General features: G+C 52.6%; 2 protein-coding genes and 2 long non-coding RNA genes across 9 annotated transcripts in view; 2 read left to right on the forward strand and 2 right to left on the reverse strand.

The window, feature by feature from the left end:
* Positions 1-74: 74 nt before the first annotated feature.
* On the reverse strand, positions 75-14,259 carry LOC131580930 (uncharacterized). Of its 2 annotated transcripts, none has more exons than XR_009277985.1 (3): positions 13,565-14,259; positions 11,611-11,888; positions 75-392 (listed from the first exon to the last, which is right to left on the reverse strand). It is a non-coding gene; the product is annotated as an uncharacterized LOC131580930 (long non-coding RNA). The 2 variants fall into 2 exon arrangements; XR_009277984.1 differs by lacking the exon at positions 75-392 and adding an exon at positions 8,875-8,997 and having other exon boundaries at positions 13,565-14,258.
* On the reverse strand, positions 4,078-5,175 carry PIGC (phosphatidylinositol glycan anchor biosynthesis class C). Its single transcript, XM_058842699.1, has one exon. It carries the CDS (start codon positions 5,087-5,089, stop codon positions 4,211-4,213), a length of 879 nt encoding a protein of 292 aa, XP_058698682.1. The 5' UTR covers positions 5,090-5,175; the 3' UTR covers positions 4,078-4,210.
* On the forward strand, positions 8,798-11,083 carry LOC131580931 (uncharacterized). The gene is made up of 2 exons (XR_009277986.1): positions 8,798-8,927; positions 10,537-11,083. It is a non-coding gene; the product is annotated as an uncharacterized LOC131580931 (long non-coding RNA).
* A 183-nt stretch (positions 14,260-14,442) lies between the features above and the next one.
* Positions 14,443-22,515, forward strand: part of SUCO (SUN domain containing ossification factor) — a 38,117-nt gene continuing 30,044 nt past the window's right edge. For 4 of the 5 annotated variants that reach the window (XM_058842690.1, XM_058842691.1, XM_058842693.1 and 1 more), the window contains exon 1: positions 14,443-14,669. In XM_058842690.1, the coding sequence (XP_058698673.1) occupies positions 14,605-14,669 (65 nt within the window). In that variant the 5' untranslated portion in view covers positions 14,443-14,604. Of the gene's footprint in view, positions 14,670-20,608; positions 20,629-22,515 lie in introns of those variants that run through there. The other variant, XM_058842694.1, reaches the window with a different exon arrangement.

Consider the following 22,515-nt stretch of genomic DNA (forward strand, 5'->3'; position numbering starts at 1 on the left):
GAAATTCCCTGGGCTCTGTGAAGGGTTGTGGAGGGAGGGATGGACATTGTGCTGGAATTTCAGCATTGCTCCTGAATTCATTCACCACCAGGATTGCTCCATGTAAATGGTTTGGGCTTAGCATCAGCAGGAAGAACAGCCAGCAGAGTTCCAAAACTTGACCAGAGCACCAGCAGCAGCACCTGGCCGAGCGGAAACTCGAAGGACAAGATTGCAGCAGTCTCTAGACAGTCTCTAGACTGATTAATCTGCACAATTATAAATAAATTGCAGCTGTTGTGACCATTTTCTTCAAGCTAAAGCTCAGAATTCCTTGCAAGCCGACCTCACTGGAGCATCTGGGCTCAAACAGCTGTAAGTAGCTACCTCTGGGATTCCAAATGTGTCCATCCCTGTGGGAAAGAGAAAATCTGGGATTTAGATGATGTTAGTGCTTGTTTTGGGTGCCAGAGAAGTCTACAAAGAGTCAGTCTGAAAGAAGGGGGAACTGATGGGTTTAACTGGCTATTTTTCCTCACAGGAAAGCAAAGGGGGTGTCTCACAAACCGTGCAGGGAAGTCAGGAGGTACCACTGGGCTCCAGCTTGGGGTTTCAGGGGCCCAAACAAGACGTTGTGGGTAGCAGATGGTGAGAGGAGCTGCAGTGCTGCTGCTCAGGACGGGCAGGGAGGGCACGAGATCACTTTGTGTGGACAAGGGGCCAGATGACAGCCAGCCTGGGCTTGTTTTCAAGCCTGGTCTGACGCAGCTTTGCTGAATTCAGGCAGTTCCTCTTGTTGCAGATGATTTAGGTCCTGCTGACCTCTAAAATGTCCAGGGAGCTGCTGAACCAGCTGCATGAGCTGGTAAATACCAGACACTGAGTTTGCTCAAAACAGAAGAGGATGCAAGCCCAGAAAGCTGTAGAGATGTTTTTCCTTCTTCTCACTTAGACTTGGTCTTTTGGTAGAGCAGAAAGAGAAACAGCAATGGTGTAGTAAAAAGTGGGGAAAAAGCCCAAACCCTGCTGTCCCTTTGAGCTGCATGTGCTAAACTGGGCATTGCTGGGACTGGGTGAGGTGCTTCCCAGCACCCTGAGAAAGGGAGAAATGGAGACCTAGAGTTAACAACTGTCCCAAAAACGGAGTAGCTTTCACTCATGGGACCCACCAGGTGCTGAGGCAGAAACACCTCAGCAGAGTTCAGGAACTGAGCACTTTCAGGACTGCAACAGAAGCGACAGTGTTCATACCTGGTGAGCTCTTGAGGAGGTTCTGCTCATACCTCAGGTAAAAGGGAAGGGGGATAGTCTGAACTTTACAAGCTGCTTTTGCTCCAAGTTGTTCAAAAATTTGTTCTGTGCCGGGGGAAGCTTTCCCTGCAATCCCTCTGTGCTGCAGCAAGGTACCAGCAGCAGATGAGAGGAGATATTTTAGCTCAATGGCCCACAGCTCCCAGCCAGGAGCTTTGCTGAGCTCCCAGTGCCTGCTGGCCTCCACACATTAGGCTGGAAGACACAAACTGGTTTCTTGAGGCATTTTGTGGTGGTAAATCCTCTGCACAAATCTTTACCTTCTTAGGAAGTATTTGGTAAAAACTGTTGTTGGAAATCGGACTCCAGGTTCCATGGGTGTAGCTGTTTCTAAAATCTCCTAAGTGGAAAGGCACAGGAGCTGATGTGCTGGGAAACCCTGGCACATCCTTTAACATCTGGGTGCTGCACCAGTGACATTACGAGGCAGTGGATGGGTTAGGACCAAAATCCTCTCTTGGTTTCCTGATCAAAGAGTCGAGCTTTGTTCTTCACAGGCTTCCCAGACCCAGTCCCCCAGGTGGGAGAACGTGTGGGTGCCTGGCACTGGCCTTTCCCTGCAGCATCCTGGAGATGGAGATTGCAGCTGGCACCCCAGGAGCAAGGCTGATCCCCAGCCACTTCACAGCTACTCGCATTTGGCCAGCTTCAAACAAAAAAAAACCTCCCATGGAAGGACTGATCTGAGTGGGCTGAACCTTAAAGGATAGAAACTTGGGAGTGCAAGAGAATGTTGAACTCCTTAGGGTTGGTTGATGAAATGTTGTTGCATCACCAGCCAAGGACCCATTTCTTGGGTCTCAGTGGGGATTTGCCCAGGTAGCAAATGGCCAAAGGGCACCCAGCTTTACTGGACAGGTGTAGAGTTATGGCAAAATCTTGTTCTGTAGAGGATATTCTCACCTCATGCAGACACACCAGTGATGGCCATTTATACAGCAGCTTAAACAGCAACAGCTCTGCTGAGAGGGTCAGGGAAGCCCTGGGGAAACCCTGCGTGCCTTTTATCTCCTCCTCTCCTCTCCCTGGCTCCCTTTTGCATTCCTCCTTCCTTCGAGGTCCCTTTGTCCATCCCAGGCTGTGGATTTGTGTTTTCCTTTCGGGTTAGGGTGGGCAGGGTGTCTTTGTGGGCAGGTGAGGGGAGGGCTGAGCCTTTCCCCAGGGGGTCTCTGGGCACAGACTGAGGCTGTTCTGATCTGATCCTGGAATTCTGTGACTCGTAAGGAGATGAAGGAGCTGGGGCAGAGCAGAGAGGGCTGGGGCTGGGCTGGGTGGGACAGAGCAGCATCTCCCTGGAGCTGGTGGATGGAGCCTGCTGCATCAGAGTCCCTGGATTACACAGGTGAGCACAGGTCCCTGCTCCAGCTGAGGGGAAGGCAGCAGCCCGTGCCCATCACCTGAAATGTTTGAGTGGTCAGTGCTCGCAGTTTTCCAATCCACAGCTGCTTTTGACAGTGGCAATTTGGGAAAGGCACTTTGGGGGAAAATATTTCCCCATGGAGGAGCGGGTGCAACAGAAACTCTGCTTTCTTGTAGCCTCTGCTGTGATAGCCAGGGGCCAAGCAGACAGGATTTATTTTTGATTTATATTCCAGCCTTGCCCCTGTACCAATGGGCTCTGTGAATGTGTTTGGGATGGCAGCGTTACACTGGCATTAACCCAGAGTCAGATGGGACAGCGGGTCACTGAGCAGCTTTCTGGGAAACCTCCTTGTGAGAAAACAGTCTCCTTTCTGCAGAGCTACAAAATGTCATCGTGACTCGGAGCATCTGGCTACTCTGTGCTCCCCGCGAGACCTGAGCACGGGCTCCAAACTTCTACAGCTTTTAATTAAAAGCGAAATGAGATGTAGTCGTTACCACGGCGACCACAGCAACATTTAACACTTGGCAAGAGCAGTAACAAAGCACTGGAGGTGTTGGGGACTCCGCCGGGGGTTGCTCATTTCCGAGAAAGCCCAAGGAGCGTGTGAAAAGCGCCTCCTCGCTGGGATGGGGAAAACGGAGCAGAAAGAGAAACTCCACCGACACCCCGGCGATGCCAAACGCAGCCCTGGGAGGTGGGAGAGGGTGTGGGCATCCCTTCCCTTCCCTTCCCTCCGGTGCCGCCGGCTCGGGACGGCTTTGCCGCCCGCGCTGGCCGGGGCAGGTCCCGGCACCGGGGCTGCCCGTCCGGGCCAGGCCTCCAGCGGGACTCGTTTGCCGGCAGCGCCCTCTGTTGTGCTGGGAGCGCTGCCGGACAGACAGACGCCGGACAGACGGATGGGACCGGCCCTTAGCATGTCCCCAGCAGCTGGGGGTGCACCCACGGGGGCTCTGCCGAGCTCCGTCCCTCTGGCTCTTGCCCCGCAGCAAGGCCGGATCTGCCTCAGGAAAGGGGTTAGGGAGGAGAGGAAGGCGTGATGCCCTCTCATCCCCCATCTCCTGAGGGAGTTAGGGCAGTGTGGTGTCTGCCGGCGGTGTGAGGCTGCCCTGGCACCCGCAAAGGGCCGGGGGGCAGGTGAGGAGGGCTCTACCCCCGCTCCAGCCGCCCTCCTGCTCGGTCCAGCAGCAGCAACAGCGACCTCAGCAAGCCCTGCCCTGCAGCCCTGCCCTCCAACCCTGCCCTGCAGCCCTGCCCTGCAGCCCTGCCCGGGGAGCGCTGGCAGCCCCCAGCACACCCTGAGGGTCCTGAGGGCTCCGTGGGACACATCCCATCCCCTGCACCCTGAGCCAGAGCTGCTTCCTCCCCCTGCAGGGCTCAGCTCCTTCCTTCGCCAAAGCCACGCGAGTCAGGTGTGGGAACAGATCCGGAGGGGAGCACAGAAGTGGCTCTTGCTGCTGTGTGAGACTTTATTGGCTCAGGTGTCCTCCCCCACAGGGCTGACCCCCAGCCAGGACCTTCGCGCTGCTCACAGCAGAGGGTCCCGCTGGGCCGGGCCTACGTGAGGAACCTGGAGAGGTCCTCCTTGATCTCAGCCTCGTCCCACGGCCCGTGGATGTTGTCCTTGAGCAGCTGGAGGCGGATGAGGCAGTAGGGGCAGAGGCAGGAGATGGCGAGGAGCAGGGAGGCGAAGAGCACGGCGCCCACGCTGGACACCGTGGCCAGCCCCGCCAGCGCGGCCAGCGCGAAGAGCACCGTCACCCCCACGTAGCACCGGGGCGTACGGGCCTTCAGCTTCTTCTGCAGCATGGGCCACAGGGCGAACATCTGCATGGCGAAGGTGACCATGACAAAGGCGTGGAGGGAGCGAGGCAGGCGCGAGGCCAGGCACACCGAGGCGAAGATGGCCATGTTGAGGGACAGCGTGCTGGACACGATGGCGGCGTTGGCGCCGTAGTCGAAGAAGATGAGGTGACCCAGGAGCATGAGGGCCGACATGGCATAGATGGTGTCCGTGCTGATGGACTCGGTCAGCGTCTTCAGCACCGGCGAGAAGCCGTAGGTGAAGGCGGCGAACACCAGCGTGCTCTTGAGGTCAGCCCAGCGGGTCCGCCCGCTCGCCCAGCGCCCGGCCCCGCCATCCACGGCATCAAACAGCACATAGCCGAGCAGGGAGGACACCAGGGCCGCTCCGAAAAGCCCCTGCGGGCTCAACATCCCGGCGTCCATGTACCACCAGGTGAGCACGAACACGCAGACGCTGCACAGCTGCTGCACCACCGCTCCCGACTGGAAGACGACGGCCTGGTACCGGTACTGCCGGGCGTGCACGTTCTTTCGCAGCTCCTCCAGGAACCGCTGGTCCACGTAGTTATCGGGGAAAGGCTGCCGTTCGTACAGCACCTTCTGCCACCGCCGCCCGGGGATCGGCTCCATGGCCCGGGACGCGCGGGGGAGGCTCCGCGGCCCCGGCCCGGCCGCGCCGCCGCTCCCGGGGCTGGCGCAAGGGACGCCGGGGCGCTCGCGGCTGCCACCTCCCGGCCGGAGCCGGGGACAGGAGCAGGACCCGGGGACACGGGCAGGACCCCGGGACACGGGCAGGAGCCCGGGACACGGACAGGACCCCGGGACAGGAGCAGGAGCCTTGGGCAGGGCCGGGTCCCGGGGCTGGGTTCCAATGCCTGTCACCGCCACGCCTGAGAGGGGTCACCTCCCCACCCCCGGGCTGCGCTCCCCGCTCCGTGTGAGCTTCAGCAGCTTCTGGGGGTGGGTTCAGGGCACGCCGCGGCTCCGTGCTGGGATCTGCTCATCCCGAAAGCCGCAAGTCCCTGTCCCGGACTGCTGCCAGTGCTGGGGGCTGTCTCTCCTCCGCCTGGCCCTGCGAAGGATGCTCTGGCCGTGGTCCCACACCGTGGCTAAAGGGCTGTGCCCCTGCAGCCCAAACGCAGCCGCCGAGAAGGGCTCAGCCGGCCGATGGGATTTAGCCAGGGCCTCTCTGTGCTTGGATATCCCTGTGTGAGCCCAGCCTCGCTGCTGGGAGCGTGACCCCAGCCCATGCTGCAAGCCCCGCTCCCTGTCCCGGTCCAGTGAGGCACCTGCTTTCCTGCTTTTCTGGCCAAACCAGGCTCCAGCAGCCAGGTGAGGAATGTGGGTGTGATGCTACAGGGGAGCCTTCCCCTGCAGCTCAAGCTGCCCTGGCCCAGAGTGCAGCAGGAGGAGGAACTCAGGGCTGGAGAGGTGCAGCTCTGCAGGGACATCCATCTCCTGTGCTGCTCAAAGCCACTCGACAGCAAGGGGACAGGGGCATATTGAGGGAGGTTTCATGGAGGCCAGAGGTGTTTTCCCTAAGTCTGTGTTGGCTTGTGCTCAGGTCAGAGCCTTCCCAGCCCCGGAGAGGTGCTTGCTGCTGAGGAGCTGCTTACTTTGGCCTCACCCGAGAGGCCTCGGCCCGGGGCAGAGCAGCCTGAACAGTGCCCTGTTTGTGCTGTGGGAAGGGCCATTCACGGCCCTGCTGTCACAGCAGCAACAGGCCAAAGAGCTGCTGCTTGTTTTCACCCCAGAGCCTGCCACAGGAGACTCTCCAAACAGATCCCACCTCATCCAGATACGTGCAGAGCAGCAGGTAACACCCACACTGCCGCTGTGCCTTTGGGGGGCTCAGGCTGGGTCACACCACAGTGACATCTGAAAAGTGCCACCTCCAGCAGTATCACTGCACTTGCTTGGCAGGACAGAAGCAGCTGCTCGCCCTGTGCAGGTACCCCATGCCAGGCAGGCTCCAAGCCAGGATGGAGCTGGACTCGGTTTTAGCTGCCCTCCCTGAAAGCCCCCAGCCCCACAGTTTGCACAGAGCCATGCACGTGCCTCCATGTGCACAAGACAGCGCCCAGAGGGACAGGGAGTGCTGCCAGCTCCTGTGACTGCTGGCACTGCCTTGGTGCTCAGGGCCTGGGAACTTGAGATTTTGAACGAAATGTCCTTCTCCCAAAGTCATGGAGTAAAGCTGGGGTGTGCAAGAGGAAAGCTGGGAGGGCAGAGTGCCATTCCGCTGCTCTGAGAAGTGCCAGGACCAGCGCAGAAGAGGAATGCCAGGGGCAGGGCAATGCTGTGCTCTCGCTGTGGCTGGTGACAGCAGGTTTGCTGTCACCTTTCCCTGGGCTCTGGTGCACATCTGTGATGCTTTGGGGACCAGGATGAGCAGGCTGGGCTGGAGCATGAGGCTGCTTCCACGTGCTCAGGTCCACGCAGAAACCCCAGTGGAGAGGACAGAGGTGAGGGGTACTTGGTGTGCCCTTTCAAACTCCTCTGCTGTGGGCCAGCAAGTGCCCTTTGGAGGCTGGGGCTGGGCAGTGACTCACAGAGCTCCTGAGCCACGCTGGGTGATGCCAGCAAAGCAAAACCCCTGTGGGAGATGCCAGCACAGCCCCCACGGGGTGCCCACCCGGACCAGGGGATCTCTCTGGTGCTGGCACCACAGGGCTCGGCACGCACCTGGTGAGAGCCCAGCAGGGTCTGGGACGGAGCAGCTGCCACTGCTGTGCTGGCTCAGTGTCCCTGGGAGGGGACAGCTGTGAGTGCCACGTGTGATGGCACCGCCCACGGTGCGAAGGGCAGCTCAGCCCTGCCCGGGTGGCCCAGACTTTGCCGCAGGGCAGTGACACTCCTGCCTGCACAGCTGTCCCCACGGGATCCGCCACGTCACCGTCACCCTGCTGCTCGGAGGGGACCTTGTGCCATGGAGTCATCCCTCAGCTCTCCTGGGAGCTCTCCTGGCAGGGATAAGCAATAGCTAAGGTCAAGCATACAAAAGTCCTGTGTGAGCGTGGAAATTCCTGCTCTGGGTTCCGGATCACAAGACCTCCCTCCCTTCACAGTTAGGTGTCCCCAAGTGCCACTGGCCTCTGGAGAGGCTGGAGGATGGCGAGTGCTTGGAGCCCCTCTGCTGAAAGGCAGGGATGAGGAGCTGGGTGCCATGGCACTACAAACTCTGGATATGCTGAGGCTTGGCTCTGCCCTGCCCTTAGCAAAGGGACCCCACTGAAGATCTGTTTAGTGTCTGTTGCCTCCGAATGTTGGAATACACAGCTAAAGTTGTTTGGAAGGAAGCTGGAAAGGTGACAGGCTGGGACTGAAATAGCTGGGATTGATCTGCACTGGAGATATTTGAGTATCAAAAGCATGGCAGGCACTGCATCCCCACCACTGCTGTGTCCGATTCCCCCCAGGACGGGACCATCGCTTGTGCTGCAGAAATCAGCTTCAAAATAACTGAGCAGCACACTCTGCTAAGGGTCCCTGTCCCTGCAGGGATGTCACAGCACAGCTATGGATCCTTGGGCCTCGTGTCTCTGCCAAGCCATCCCCCTTTGACCCTGGAGCCCAACCCTCCCTCCACAGGAATGTTTTTCAGGGAGGGGGAAGGTTGGCGCAGCTCCAGCTGCTGCATTTTTCCATGTCCAGAGATCATCTCCTGCCTTAAAAGGCCCCAGGACACAGGCTGTGCCTGCTCTCCTGCAATCACCTCTTTCAGGATTGTTTGGATTCCCAGCACAGACTGGGATGACACCAGCCCATGGGGGGATACTGGGGCAGACAGGGCTGGTTGCCTTGGGAGCCCTGCAGGACCTGGACATGGAGGAGCGTGGTGCTGCTCCAGCCCTCCCAGGCATCTCCCTTCCCTGTGTGCAGCTCAGATTTCCTGAGCTGAGATGAGGAGGTCCCAAGGCTGCTGGAGAAACCCTGCTCAGAGCTGGGTAGAGCAGTCCAGGAAACTGGGATTGGGTCTGAGAAGCCCACACTGGAGTCAGGGCACTGTTTGGGATTTGCTGAGCCTCTTGCAGGGGAAGGCTGAGGATGTGGGGCAGGAGAGATGTGATGTGGAAAGACACATGCCTGCAGGGATGTGACCTCTGGAACACACAGCACGTGGGGGGGCTGTGAAACTGAGCTCCCTCGATCCTGGCATTCCCTGACGGTCAGCATGGATCCCTCTGGCAAAACACCCTCCCTACCACCCACCCACTCTGGGCTCTGGAAAAAGGGACAAGGCAGCCCAGCCAGGGCCTGGCCAGCTCCAGGGCAGTGGGTCAGCGGGGCCTGTTTTGTAAGAGAACTCCACCAGGGTCAAGCTGTCACCTAGTAAAGATGAGGTTTTTTAATGTGCTTTAAAAAAAGAAAACCCTGAGGAAACTACAGCCAAAAATGACATCAGCAATGTGCTCTGCCAGTTTCTGGGTGCTCCAGGGTGGGATGAGTCCAAACTTCAGCTGCTCAGGTAAGCTCAGCTCAACCTTCAGCTGCACGTGGCACGTCTCTAACCCAGAGATGCAGGGAGGAAACCAGACCTGGGGGATAAAATAATAAAACCTGCCTGTGGGACCTGAGCACGGGTTGTCACAGAAGCTGGAAGGTGAAGACTAAGATTTGGGAACAAGGAGGGTCTTAGGCTCCACACAGGTGTCTGTCTCCTGGCAGAGCAGGGCTGGGGCTCCAAAACAAAGCTTTGCCAAGTGGTTTCTCACCGTTCCCTCTTATTTAGCCCTAAGTGTGTGCAGTAGGAATGGGATGTGAACTGAACTGCTGACCCAGCTCTTCCACAGCTGGTGGAAAGGCATCAAGAGCTGCAGGTGGCAAAACACTGAAAAACCCAACTTTTACCCCAGAGGGTGGAAGCAATGTCCCCTCAAGGGGATGGTGGCTGGAGCCACAGGGCAGCACCCAGCACCAACCTGCCCCACCCTGAGCCCCCTACAGCAGCCACTTCCCTCCCCTTGCAGCTCTGGGACACAAAGTGTGAAGGGACCCAGAGCTTCTAACAAGGTTTTTAGTTTCTGCCATGGAGATATTTTTGTTCTGTAAATGGGGAGGGGGATATTGGATGAAACCGTGTATGCAAACGCTGTTGGTTTTTCTAGGAAGTGTAGCTGGGGAAAAAGTTGGTGTGCACAGGTCAAAAAGAGTTTGCAACTCCCTGTGTTGGCCTGGTGTGCTGCGAGAGGATCCTCTGTGCTCACCCTCCCATTTGCCAAGTAAAGTAAAGAAGCTTTTGTTCAAGCCCAGCATGGGCTGAGTCTGGAAACAGCGATTTCCCAGGAGATATTCACAGCAGGAGCCCCCCCTGCCCTCTTCCCTCGAGCATCTCCCTGGAGCTCCAAGCAGGAGCCCACGTGAGAGCAGCGATGTCGGGGCTGAGGGGTGTTTTTCACACATGCAGAGCCTCTCCCTGCAACACGAGCTGGTCCCTAGAGCGGGTGCCTGTTCCCCTGGAGCATGTGAGTCCCTGAGGAGTGACACTCCTGCTCCCTGGCCCCTCTCCCTGTTTTTAAATATGTGCCAGGGAGGGGATGGAGCCAGGTGGGAATTCTGTTTATTTTAGTGGTCGGCAGAAAGGGGAAGGGAAGCAGCTGAGCCTGTGGCGTTCCCTGTATGTGCCTGGCCAGCCCTGCGAGTCCCTCATCCCCACCTCTGGGATCTGGGAGTGGTGCTGATGCTCCTGTGTGGGCTGTGCCACTCTGCCATGCTCCTGGCACTGCTGCCCAGAGCTCTGACCACCCTGCAGCCCCGGGGATGTGTGGGGGTGGGTCTCAGGTTTGGGTTTCTGCTGAGAAAACCACGGATGCTCTGGCCTGCTGGACCAGGTGCCTGTGGCATCCCCCACCGTGGCCTTGATTTGCACAGGGCCATAGAGGAAACCAGCCCTGGCCTGCCCCAGGTGCTTTCCCAGCTCTTCCCCTCAGCCCAGGGGGAGAGGATGAAGAAGGAAGGGGAAGCTTCGGCCCACGCTGTCTTCCCAGAAATAAAGGATAAAAAAACCTTTACGCTTGCATTGCAAAGTTTTGCTGTTTCTCAGTTTCTGCAGTGAAATTTGACTTTTCTTTTCCCAGGGGTGCTCAAACAGCAGCTGCTGGGAAGCACCAGAGGCACCAAGGCAGCCACCATGGTTCACCCCATGTGGTCCCACACCACATTTCCATCACAAGAGCAAGAGTTAATTTGGATTCTCTGTGTCTCAGCTGGCAGCAGCCTTTGGACTCTCCCCATTCCATCAGCCCCATCAGATGGCAAGAGAAGCTCCCCAGTGGCTGACCACGTTTGTCTTCTCCAGCACCAGGGCTCTGCATGGCTGTCACAGCATTGCCAAGGTGCTGCTGAAGTTGTGCATGAACACTTGCCAGTCAGCCTAGGATAAGGTGCATTCCTTCCCCAGGAAGCCATTTTCCATCTGTTCCCAAGCACTGGCTGTAGGAAAGAGTGTTTGCTGTCCTGCAGAGGCTCTGTGGTTCTGCAGCAGGGCCAGGAGATGCTGCAGCTTCCTGCTGTACCTGCCTGGGCAACCCTGCTGGAGCAATCATTTTATCTTCCATTTCTAGGCAAAGTTAAAATTTAGCCACATGAAATGAGAAACCGAAATACAAATGCTCTCAAAAGTGACATTCCCACCTCAATCCATTTTCTTCATCTTACACTGCAGGTTTTGAACCTCTAAAGAGGGGGCTCAGAGCCAGGTAGAGGAGACCTGTGTCCTGCAGGAGCTGCCCTAGGGGCTGTCACAGGTGCTGCTGGCTCCATCCTGCTTTTGGGAGCAGTGGCACTGTGCCACCCGTGCCGGGATTTGGGGCAGGGCTGGCTGGAGATCTGAGCTCTCCTGCTCCAGGTCACGCAGCCCCAGCCGGGTGTCACCGTGTCCCTGCGTGCCAAGAGCTGCCCGGCGCCAGCCCACCTTCATTAACCCTAAGTGTGTTCATTATCCCCCAGCATTCCCGGTGACTCCGCCCGCGGGAACGTCCCGTTGGATCAGCCGGTCACTGTGGCCGTGGGAATCTCTCGGCATCTCCCGGGATGTGAAGGAGTGTGGGAGTGGGAATCAGAGCCCGTGCGGGGGGATGTCCACATTTGGGACCACAGAAGCACAGTCCATGTGTCACAGGCGTTTTGCTGAGTGATGAAAGTGCAATTACCTGCTCAGCTGGAGGTGGAGTTGCTCCTGTTTGATTTTCCAAGGAAAATGTTTCCAACCTTTATTTTTTGCGCAGCTTTCCTCTCGGCGTGCATCGCAGAAGATATAAAAGAAAATGAGGGTTTTTTTACAAGTTTTGTGCTGGTTTGCTGGATTCTCTCCTGCAAGTGGTTAACAGTTCATCTGAAGTCAGAGGAAGGTCTCTGAAGCAATCTTGCAATTTACAGCTTTTCCTTTACCAAGTAAGAAACAGTCAGGAAATTAAACAGGAAATTGTGTCTGGAAGGAACAAAAGTTGCGTTGTCAGAACCTGCTTATGAAAGATTTACTTTATTTTAACCAGTAAGGAGCCAAGATCAATAGTCAGAAGAGGAAGGAGTTTGTGTGAATTAAATCACACGTGGGGGGGAAAAAAAAAAAAGAAAAAAGGCAACACTTGGGAAAACAAGAAGCCTTTGTGAAGAGCAGATAGGGATGAATGGCAGAGAAGGGTTTGCCACTGCAGCAAACAAATGCTGCAAAGTGCTGAAAGGCAAAGGCCCAGGGTGTACCCCAGGTGTCTCTTAAAAACGTCAGCCCTAAAATGCCCAAATCTTTGGGGGATACTCTACAGCCAAGCCTGTTGGAGGGTTGGAGTGCAATGGACAAGCATTGCCCCATCGCTGTGCAGGTCAAACAGCACCACCTTCTCAGGAAGTGTCCCTTGGGTGGCCTCCTCCAGCTTTCCCAACCCAGGGTGCCAAGCACCACAGCCCAGGTTTTATTCCTGCCCAGGGGATGCAGGGTGAGCTCAAATCCAGCCCCAGGGCTTCACAGGAACTGCACCAGCTCGCTTCATCCTGGGGTTTTCCGTGAGAAATTTGGCCAAGAGGAAGCAAAAAAAACCCTGCTACAAAGGTGCAGCGCTTTTTGAGAATCCCACAGAAATATTTGCTCCCTGGTAACCCCACAGGCCACTGGGTTTTGGGTTAATTAGGGGCTCTAGTTGGGAGATTGGGTAATCTGTCATTTTTTGACTCATATTGCTCATCAGTGGTTGAGAAACAAGCTCAGCAAGCGCTGGTATGTGGGTATGGCAGAGGAGGGGACATCAAGCCCCTGTCTGGCTGATCCAGGCACTTTTGGGGGATGCTTGTACCTGGTGGGCACTGACTCAAAGGGGCTTTTTCTCCAGGATCCCAGCACTGTGAAGCTTCCTCTGAAATGATGTGTCCTCTGTGACAGCTCTTGGGCCGTGTTTGGTCTAAGCTGTGCTTACTCCCCAGCTGGGAACGGGATCACAGCATGTGGGAGCTGCCCCAGAGCCTTCTCCAGTCCCCGGGGAGAGGAACTGCTGCAGGAATTCCTGTCCCAGGAGGGAGCACAACGGAGGCTGACCACGGAGACAGGCCCAGCCATACCCCGTGGCAGCGCTGAGGCCAAGAGCTCTGGCTGGCAGTACTCAGCAATGGGGTAATGAATGTTTACCATCTCTTTCATCAGCCAGATCAGCAGTTGTTTGAATTTCTAGTGCTTCACGGATGGATGCTCTGATCCTGGCCGTCCCCAACAGGTACTTTGTGGCCAAGGCTGTGTTGTTGGGATGGACAAATGCCCCGAGGGGGAGACCTGGTTCAAATGGCAGGGCTGCTTCCACTCCTCTGGGAATTTCAGAGGGGCAGAGTGCCAGGTGTTAACGAAGGCACCAAGTTACAGCGTGAAAAATCAGGAAAAGAACACACACAAAGATTTTCCCGGGGTTTCCACTGCTGGCTGACTCCAGGCACGTCATCCCGCAGCTCTGTAAGGGCCGGGTCATGAGGCTGGAGCTGCTCTGGGGAAAACAGCAGCTGTGACCTGCTGCTGCTGCTGGGATTGCCGTGATTCACACCCTCCCCGCGGGTTGAGCTGTCCTTCCTCGTTCAGAGTCCTGACATGTGCACGTTTCCAGCGTGGCACACTCCTGACTCACCCACCTGCACCTCGCAGGGCTCCCTGGGCCGGGCCGTGCCGCTCCACCCCGCTCCCCGGCACGGAGAACCCCGATCCTCAGGGTGTTTTTGGCAGGAGTGAGGCGCAAGGAAGGTTTTCCTGCCTCAGTGTGAAGACCAAAGCTGCAGATGGGCGGATTTGGGCCCGGTTATGCACAAAACGCCTCATGTTTGGCAACAACTGGTGTGTTCTTCGCCCGGTCCCGTGCAAGCGGAGGCTCCTCTCTTCTGTCCCAGATGCTACCTGGCCTGTATTCCCTGTGCGTTTCCCAGGAGCACTCCCTGCTCGGCCCCTGCTCCTACGATGGAAATAAATGTACGCTGACACACCTCGGGCGCCCCCACGAGCACGGGGTGAAGCCGAGCCCCGCTGCCCCTCACGGACCCCTCAGGGGGCCCGCAAAATGGCGCCCGGAGACGAGCGCTTCGATCCCGTCCGGCTCGGAACTACAACTCCCGGCAGCCCCCGCGCGGCGTTCCCTCTGCGGGCCTCAGCGCCCGGCAGCCCGCAGAGAAGCCTGATCAAAATTAAAAAAAATTATTAGGAGCTGTCACGTGGGAGCGCCGATGCTTGAAATGTCCCTGGAAGCGGAGGCAGCGCCGCTCCTCAGGCGCTTTGCGGCCGGTGGTTTGGCCGCCATCCTTCGTTTATCGCTATGGCGATTTCCCTTTAACGGCTTGCTTGTCGCAGACACCTCACAGAGCGGGGTCCTTGGAGGGGCGGGGACAGCCGAGCCCGCTGTCCAATCGGCGGGGTCGGGAGGCGGGGCCATCCCGCGGAGCTCTCAGGCCATTGGCTGGTGGCGCGGTGCGCGTGACGCGCATCCTTCCAGCTCAGCGCGTGAGGCGGTGAAAGGGGCGGGGCGGGGGGCCCGGCCCGGCGGGCAGTAACGGCCGCGCGCGCGCGCGCGGGGAGGGGCCGTGCGCAACAACGGCCGATCCCCCTCAGCGCCTCCCGCCGCTCCCGCCGCCCGCAGGAGGATGCGCCGCCTCGCCCCGGCCGCGCCAGCCAGACGGGGGAGACGATGAGGGAGCCGCCCCGCCGGCCCCTGGCGCTGGGCTCCTGCCTCCTGCTCTGCGCCCTGCTCTGGTGAGTACCGGCCTCTCAGCCCCGCCGCCGCCGGGCACCCGGGGCCGCGCCCGCTGCCGCGGCGGGGAGCGCTCCCTGGGCGGGATGCGCTGAGCCGGGGGTCGGGAGGTGGGGATGGGGCGCTGGGCGGTCACAGAATCAGCAGGGTTGGAGGGGAGCTGTGGGGATGATCCGGGCTGGGTCACCTGGGGCAGGTGACACAGGAGCGCGTCCGGGTGGGTTTGGAGTGCTCGCTGAGAGAAAAACCCCACGGCCTCCCTGGGCAGCCTAGGAAGGTGAGGCGCTTCCTTCTGGGCAGCCCGGGCTGTGTTGTGGTGCGGTGCTCCCCGGGGAAGGTGACAGCTTTCGGGACAGCGATTCCCGCTGCCAGGAGCGGCAGTAGTCACCCGGCGGTGTCAGCTGAGGGCTGAAGCCGCACACCGAGGTTCAGAGTTACGGCTGTTGTTGTCTCGCTGTGCCTTTACCGGAGGCATCTTTGCATTTCCAGGTTTCAGGCTGAGCTCTTGCCGTATCCTCTGAAAGACCACGGTGCCTTATTCTTGAAACCCTTCTTCTGAGTCTGTCAGGAGTAGTGTTAAGTTAAACCAAATGAACCCTCTTATTTTTGCATTGATTATGCCTCTGAGAGTGTTTTTTATAATTATTACCTCCACTGTTCTTTGTTCCAGCATCCCCTGTTTACTCTCTTTTCAAATTTCCTTTAAGAGATGACATTAACCAGAATACAAATATTAGTAGAATGTATTTCTGTATGGCAAGTCCCAACCTTCTTAAACTTTGCTCCTCTTTGAACTTGGTGAGTCACTGTTTGAGAACTGATAGCCAGCTTGAGCAGCAAACTGCAAATATTGCAAATGGAATGGCCACACTCTGGTGTATTACTACATTACAGTTCCTGTAGATTGTTCAGATAGTCTCCTTAAAAAAATGAAATCATCCTGAAGTTCTGGCTTGTCTCACAGTTGGGTGAGGAGTGGGAGCCCAGGCATCTCTATTTTACACAATCAGTTGCAAATCTGGTGCTGATGCTTGTGTTACTGTGTTTGAACAGTCCTGAAACAGCTTTGGTTCGTGTCATCACTTTTTTGGGGTTGGGAGATGGAAGTGAATCTAAAAGTGCTTGAAGACTTGGTTGATGTGTTTACATTCAGCAAAATTCAAAACAAAAATCTCCTGGCTATGTAAGTTTGATCAGGTGAGCTGTGAGCCTCCTGAACCTTCTCCAGGCAGCTTTGATTTTACTCCTTGAACAGCCAAGTTTGTCCTGACAGCGGGTTTTAGTTATATAGCTGGGATTCCTATTAGGAAAACAGTTTCTGTTTCTTGGTTAGAGTGCCTTGAGGGCTGATAATCTGTCTCTGCCTCCAGGTAATTTGTTAATGGAAGGAGTTTTTAGCTTAATGATCCATAGGTGGTCAGGTTGAATTTTTTGTTGCTGTGTTCTTAGTCTGCTGTTTCAGCAGGACTTGATTTTGTTAAAAAGCTCAGGGTTTTTTTGTTTTTGTTCAGGATAATTCTATATTAACAAAGGAATATCGTGTTCAGTTATCTTGTTGGAATAATGTGTTTGCTCTGTAAATCTCTGACAACCTCTGTGTTCTTCTTTGGTGTGGTTAGGAGGAAAATGGAGCTGCTCTTTTTCTTACTCTTCAAAAGGGATTTCTCTTTCAAGCAGTGTCTTAACTGATCTCAGAGTTTGTATTGGATTACCCCAAACCTTTTAGAGTTTAAAAAAGAAAGGTTCACGTTGTATATTCACCCTCCTCACTGGCTGTTTTTGGCTGGGAGCCAGTGGATTAATTTAAATGTTGAGGGATGCAACTCCAGTTTCCTAGTCTGCTGTCCAAATACAAATTCACATGAGAGGGTTTGAAATCCTGTCTGCAGGATGGCGTTGGGACCTGGATTAATTTCAGTAGTCATGTCAGAGTCGTAATTAAAAACTCTTGAAGTCTGTTGGTTCATGCATTGTTGGTGGACCATAGAAGTTGATAAGTTGTGATTTATTTAACTTTTTACTGTAAAGAGAATCAGCACCTTTGTTCACTTCAGCAGTTAAGAAACTTCAAATAGCAAATGGAAGGATTTGCTTTGTAAATGTTGGCTTTTTAAATTCAGTTAGTTTGAGATGTAGTTTTCAAAGGACTTTGTGCTAGTAGGAGAGAAACTTTTCCTTACAGGTGGAACTGGTGGTCAACAGATGATCAAATGGAACCCCAAAAGTCAGGGAGAAACCCATGGGGCAATGCAACTGCTGAAAGAACACAAAGAACACTCCAGGCTGTGTGGACTTCTTGCCCTTTTTAACCTGGGCTTAGTTTTCTTTCTGAGTACCTGATGCTTCTTTCTTTGAAATTAAGCTTAAAATAGGAATTTTTAAAACCTCTCATCATGCATTTTCAAGCTCGTCTAAGAAAGTTGGTTCACTGGGGAAGTACTGATTAGTAAAAATCAAATGGGAAAAAGTAATTGATTTGATACTTGAAGTGTAAGATGTCATCCTGGGCATTAAAAATGTGACTTTGTTTTAGGAGATGCACAAAAATGCAGAAGCTTGAGTAGGGATTTGTTAGCCAGTGCCTTTTCAATAAAGGGAATGTGATGCTCTTTGGGTCAGTTATCAATACTTGAGGCTTTCTGAAGTTGGACCAGCCACAACTCAACAGCTCTGAGCCAACAAGATTGTTCTAAGTTTCAAATGAGCAGGATGGCTTTAGGGAAATACTTCTGATGGAGGTATGGCTCAGGAATGTAGTGCTCCAAAAATAATAGGCATCTGTGCAGTTTGGAGCTTCCACTGTGCGTGACAAATGACTGCTGTTGTCCTGAATTCAGAGGTTTTCTTAATGCTCCAGTTAATCCCTTTGTGTGGATGATCATAATATAAAAAATACGTTTAAAACTTGCAGTGCTTTGTAGTTTGCCAATATCCAGAGCTGAGTGAGTGGAGTAGGTTTAGAAGCTTGTAGGACTTTCTGAAGTGAGACCAACTGTGACAGCTGTTTGAAGAGTAACCTGTATAAATTATTCTGACATCAGCTTTTGCCTGCTATAAGCTGTGCTTCCAAAGTGTTAATTGGGAGTTTAATAAAGAAATCATGCATCCAGTAATTTGTCTTTCTATCCCAGAAAGTTCATTGCCATATCCTGACCTACTTAGCTTTTATTAACTGTGCTGCTTGAGTTTACAGCTGTGAGTAAAAAGAGGATGGGAGACAGTGCATGTACACTTCAGGATCCTTCAGTTGTTACTCTGTGAGTATCCTACATCAGGAAATGCCTCGTGTCAAAGTGATTTAGCAGCAAGATGTGCTGGTTTTGATGGCAAACCCCTGGCCTAGGAGCTCGGACTGGAATCCCCCATGAGAGTGTACCCTGAAGATTGTAAAGGTCTGATTGGGTCAGTGGCACAACCAGGAATGAAGCCTGGGTTACCAAATACAGTGAAAAAGAACACCGGTTTTTATTTGGGTTTGTGTTTTCAGTCGTGTCTGGTTTTGAAGGTGGGCTTGTTGAAAGCTGTAATGCAGGAGGAGCTCTGAAAAAAACTCCAGCAGGCTCATGGAGTGCTGCTGCTGCTCAGGTGAGAGCTGTGCAAATCACATCAGGGATCACACCAGTGGAGCTTTTGCTGATTGAACCTTTATTTGCCTCATTATTGACTCGTGGCTCAAACCTAGAGCTCACATCTGTTATTAGCAGAAAGGTGTGAGTACTAGAGCTGGGAGTGAGAGGTTTGTGTTCCCATGTGCCCCTTACCACTGAAATCCTCTTTGCAGCACAGTGCCCTCATGATCTGGATAGGACTGCAAGAGTAGCTTACCTATTGAGGGGCTCAGAATTTTATCTGCTGATTGTCCTCTTGTGTACTTAAATCTCTTCAGAAGGCTGATACTAAAATATACACTGTGTGTGTGCATTTTATACCAGGAAGAAATGAAATTATTTGAGCATAGCCATAATCAGAACTGTTGTTCCAGGTATCTGATTTCAGAATGGAAAGTATGTTCCTAGGTATGGAGTATCTTGTTTGCAAGTGTCTTTGCTCTGTGGCTAAGGTTGGGACAAAAGCTGCACTGGAACTCTTGGGCTCCTAAAGATGAAAATTGAATCTGCTTACAGCCTGCTCAAGTTGAAGGTGGTACATGCAAGCAGGGGCTCTGGTGTCTTATGTAAAACAAGTGCTTGGCTCAATCAATTATTGAATATTTTACCTTCTAAAATTATGTGAAAATCAGCCAACTGCTTTCATGCAATATCTTCTAAAAGATTTGCCCTAGAAACTTCAAGTTTGTTTGTTTGTTATGCAAATGGTGTACTGAGGTGGCCTCTGCCCCGTGATGAGGGTGCTGTGGTGGTGGAGAAGACCTTGCCTGTTGCAGTGAAATGTGCCTCCCTTGAGCACTTAATTTGAACCCTTTCTGAAATGTCTTTCTCTAACCTGCTATTAGTTCTTTTTCACTTTGATGTTCTCACTGTGAGTCTTGTACAGAGTAGTTTTTTTCTTTAGTTTTTGTTACTAATCCAGCTTTTGGGAATTTCTGTGCCTCTTTCAAGGGGAGGACATGCAGTGTCTTTTAAGGTTTATTGTGGAGGTGCTACAGCCTGAAGAGGGTGTGCATGAAAAGTTCTGGCTAAGAACAGGTTAGCCTAGAACTGTAGATCTAAAAACTTTCTTGTGATTCTTTCTGGAATTACTGAGCTGGTATAATGGACAGACCCATCCCAAGGCTTGGATGAGTGAAAACATTGATGTGAATGATAAACTGGAATACCAGTAAAAGGTTCCAACAGTGCAAAAATTAGCTCAGGTGCACAAAGGAATGACAATGACTTGGCTTGGCTGGGTTTTAAAATGGCAATCAAGATAATGCTGAAATCCCTTAGAGATAAGAAACCTATTAAAAATACATTATACATGTCTGGGAGTCAGGTGATAGTAGTTTTACAATGATCTAGGCTGAAATTCATGTTGCTAAACTTACAGTAACACCGCCCTCCTCAGCACTCTGCTCAGCTGTGTTGCACTGAGGGTGGGTTTTTAGCATGAGGAGTTAGTTGGTGCAGAGCAGCTGCTCCTTCTGAGATTGCTGTTGCTGTGTGGACAAGCTTATGAATTTAAGCAATGAGGGAAGTCTTGATGTTACTACAGACTCTAAAAGCCTTTAAGTTCACTCACACTGCATGGCTGTTGTTTTCCTGTAGTCTTTGTGGTTGGTATCAGGCTTTATGGGTTTTTTCTGGCATGAGTGCTCTTCCCCAAGCTCTTGCATCAGAGAAAATAACTAGAGTTTGAGAATGCAGGGAGCTTCTCATAAGCTGCAATCTCCCTTCAGTATTGCAAAGTCTGTTTCCAGGAAACACCAGGAGCTGCCTGTTCCTTTGGGTGCTTCCAGGGGGACAGGGCTGTGACTTCTGCCCTGCCTGAAATGCCTAAAGTAGGGCACCTGGATACTCCTTTCAAGAAAGAAGAGGTTTGTGTTGGTTTCAGTGTTACATTGGAACCTACATTTAATGTGTGTTATGGTCACATAACATTAATTAATGTTATTAATTATTATATTATATATTTTATATTATTAATAATTAATATATGTTGTGGTCACAGGGTCCTATGTTGTTATCTCAGCAGCCTTTTCCAGGACAGAATGGGAGTAACCGTGGGAGCACTGCAAGCAAGGAATAAAGTTGTTTTCTGTTGTTTAACTTGGGACAGGAGTGGACAGTCATGAGCAAATAGTGCATTCTCTGTGTGTCTTCTTGGGTTTGATATCTGAGCATCTCTTGGCTCAGAGCTGACTTTATTCTCTTCCCTCAGGACTTACTGGAATGCACCCACAATCTCCAGATCAGAGCAGATTCCTGTGTGACTGAAGGGGGAATGCAGTCAATCAGTTCAAACTGATAAAAATTATCTGGTGCTCCTGGAACCTTCTTTTGCAAGCTCTGCATGCTAATGGTATTTAAAATGCTGTAAGCCCTATTTTAAACCAATGGCTGGAATCTCATTGTATGCAGCTATGAAATTCAGTATTGTCAGAAGTATCTTTGTGTTTGGATCTTCTGAGTAAGTGAAATAACTGCTTGGAGAGCACATTCTTTGCAAAGTGTGGGCAAGCTATTAAAAACTTAATTGCAAAATACCACAGATTGGTAAAGGATTTGCAGTAAAAGCTCCGATTTCAGATGTTTTGGGTTTGGATTTTTTTAAGCATGTGAATCAAGTTAGTGGTAGGAAATGAGGTGGTACCAGTGCCTTGCTTAGTCTAGATCTGTAGTTTTAGTTTTCAGCTTTTTTTCTCCCTTAAAAGTCCATCATAACTTTTAAAATTATTTTAGTAACACATGCTGCTCTTCTGTGGTAAAAAATGGCTTCCAAATGATTGATGTTTTTTGCTTTGTTTTGCTTGTTTGGGTTGTTTTAACTTGTATTGAAGGAAGAGGATTAATGGTTCTTCTTTGCATTTATCAAGATGTATTTTCACTTCACATGCAGAAATGAGTGCTGTGTGTGGGGAGGTTGTGCTGCAGCAGTTCAGTGTCTTGAAAATGGCTTTCCTCCTGTGACTGGTTGAAATAATGTCCTGGTCTTCATTTTCTGTGACATTTACTTTGTTCTGCACACCCTTTTAAACACAAGTCCCCCTGGCTGAGCTGCTGGGAGGGAGAGATTGATTTTGTGGAGTTGCTGGGGAGAGAGGGAGGATTCCCTGCCTTTGCTGTTTTTCCTGTGTTGCCGGTGGCTGTGGGGCAGGTTGCTGCTGACTGGAGAGTTTGGTTGTGGATCTGCTGAGCTCCTCATTCCTGCAGAGCCTTTTTTCTCTTTGTCCATTAGCTGGTGAAAGCAGTCTCAGACCTGACTTGTTCACAGCAAAAGGTATTTTGCTGCCTTCCTCATCCTTTTACATCCTTTTATTGTTTCAAGCTCATTAATCTAAAGTCAATTCCTCTGTAATGAACAAGGTGATTTTCATCAAGCAGGTGCCTCTTCCCCACTCACAGCCTGCTCTGCTGGTGGCTCTACCCCAGCCCAAAACCCTCCTCAAGCCTATCTGCAGTGATCTGGGAATGTTTGGAGTAGGGAATTGTCACATGGCAGGGACAGTGACATCTTCATTCTCCCTCTTAGCTCTGGCACATCAGCACCTGTTGGTAACACAACCCTCAGATCTGTCAGTGGTTACCCTGGAGGGACACTGCTCCCTGGGCCTGCAGCGAGGGCTTGGAATCTGTGCACTGGTGAGAAATGCCTTTGCTTTTCCCTGGGCTTCAAATTCCTCTGTCTTGCAGCTGCTTCACTCTGCAGTGTCCAGAAATAGGTCTTGTTTGTGGAGAATTTACGAAATTAATCATTTTGAGGACAGATGTGTTTGAACTGAAGCTGTGTGTCAGTGTTGTATGAAGTCTTTGGAAAGGAAAGCCTAAAGCTGTTTCTCTTGGAGGAAATTGTGGAAAAGCTCCTCTTACCTTCATATTTTGGATTTTTCTTAGCTGTAAGTTGTATGAATATTGTTTTCTTACCAATTGTTTCTTTTCTACTTGATTTTTATTTCTGTCATAACAGCTATCCATAGCTTTTCTATCTCTGATAGTTTTCTGCAGCCTTCTTCACAATTCCTTGAGTTTCAGCCAAATCAGAAGTGCATGGTCTTTCACATGAAACCTACACTGCAATTTCAAAACCACCTGCACTTCTGAATTTCAGTGTGTTCCTTTTCAAAAGCAGAACATTCATCAGCAGACCATGGGCAATTTGTGTAGCCATGAGTGTAGTGAACCATCCAGATAGGGGTGGGCAGTGTTTCTGCTTCAGTGGGCAACCACAGTACGAGCCTGCCCTGAGAAA

The sequence above is a fragment of the Poecile atricapillus genome, chromosome 7 (assembly GCF_030490865.1).
Source record: "Poecile atricapillus isolate bPoeAtr1 chromosome 7, bPoeAtr1.hap1, whole genome shotgun sequence".
Taxonomy (NCBI): Eukaryota; Metazoa; Chordata; class Aves; order Passeriformes; family Paridae; genus Poecile; species Poecile atricapillus.

Bases quoted from the DNA above. Each gene is read 5' to 3' on its own strand.
- PIGC (XM_058842699.1), bottom strand. From the start codon at position 5,089: ATGGAGCCGATCCCCGGGCGGCGGTGGCAGAAGGTGCTGTACGAACGG.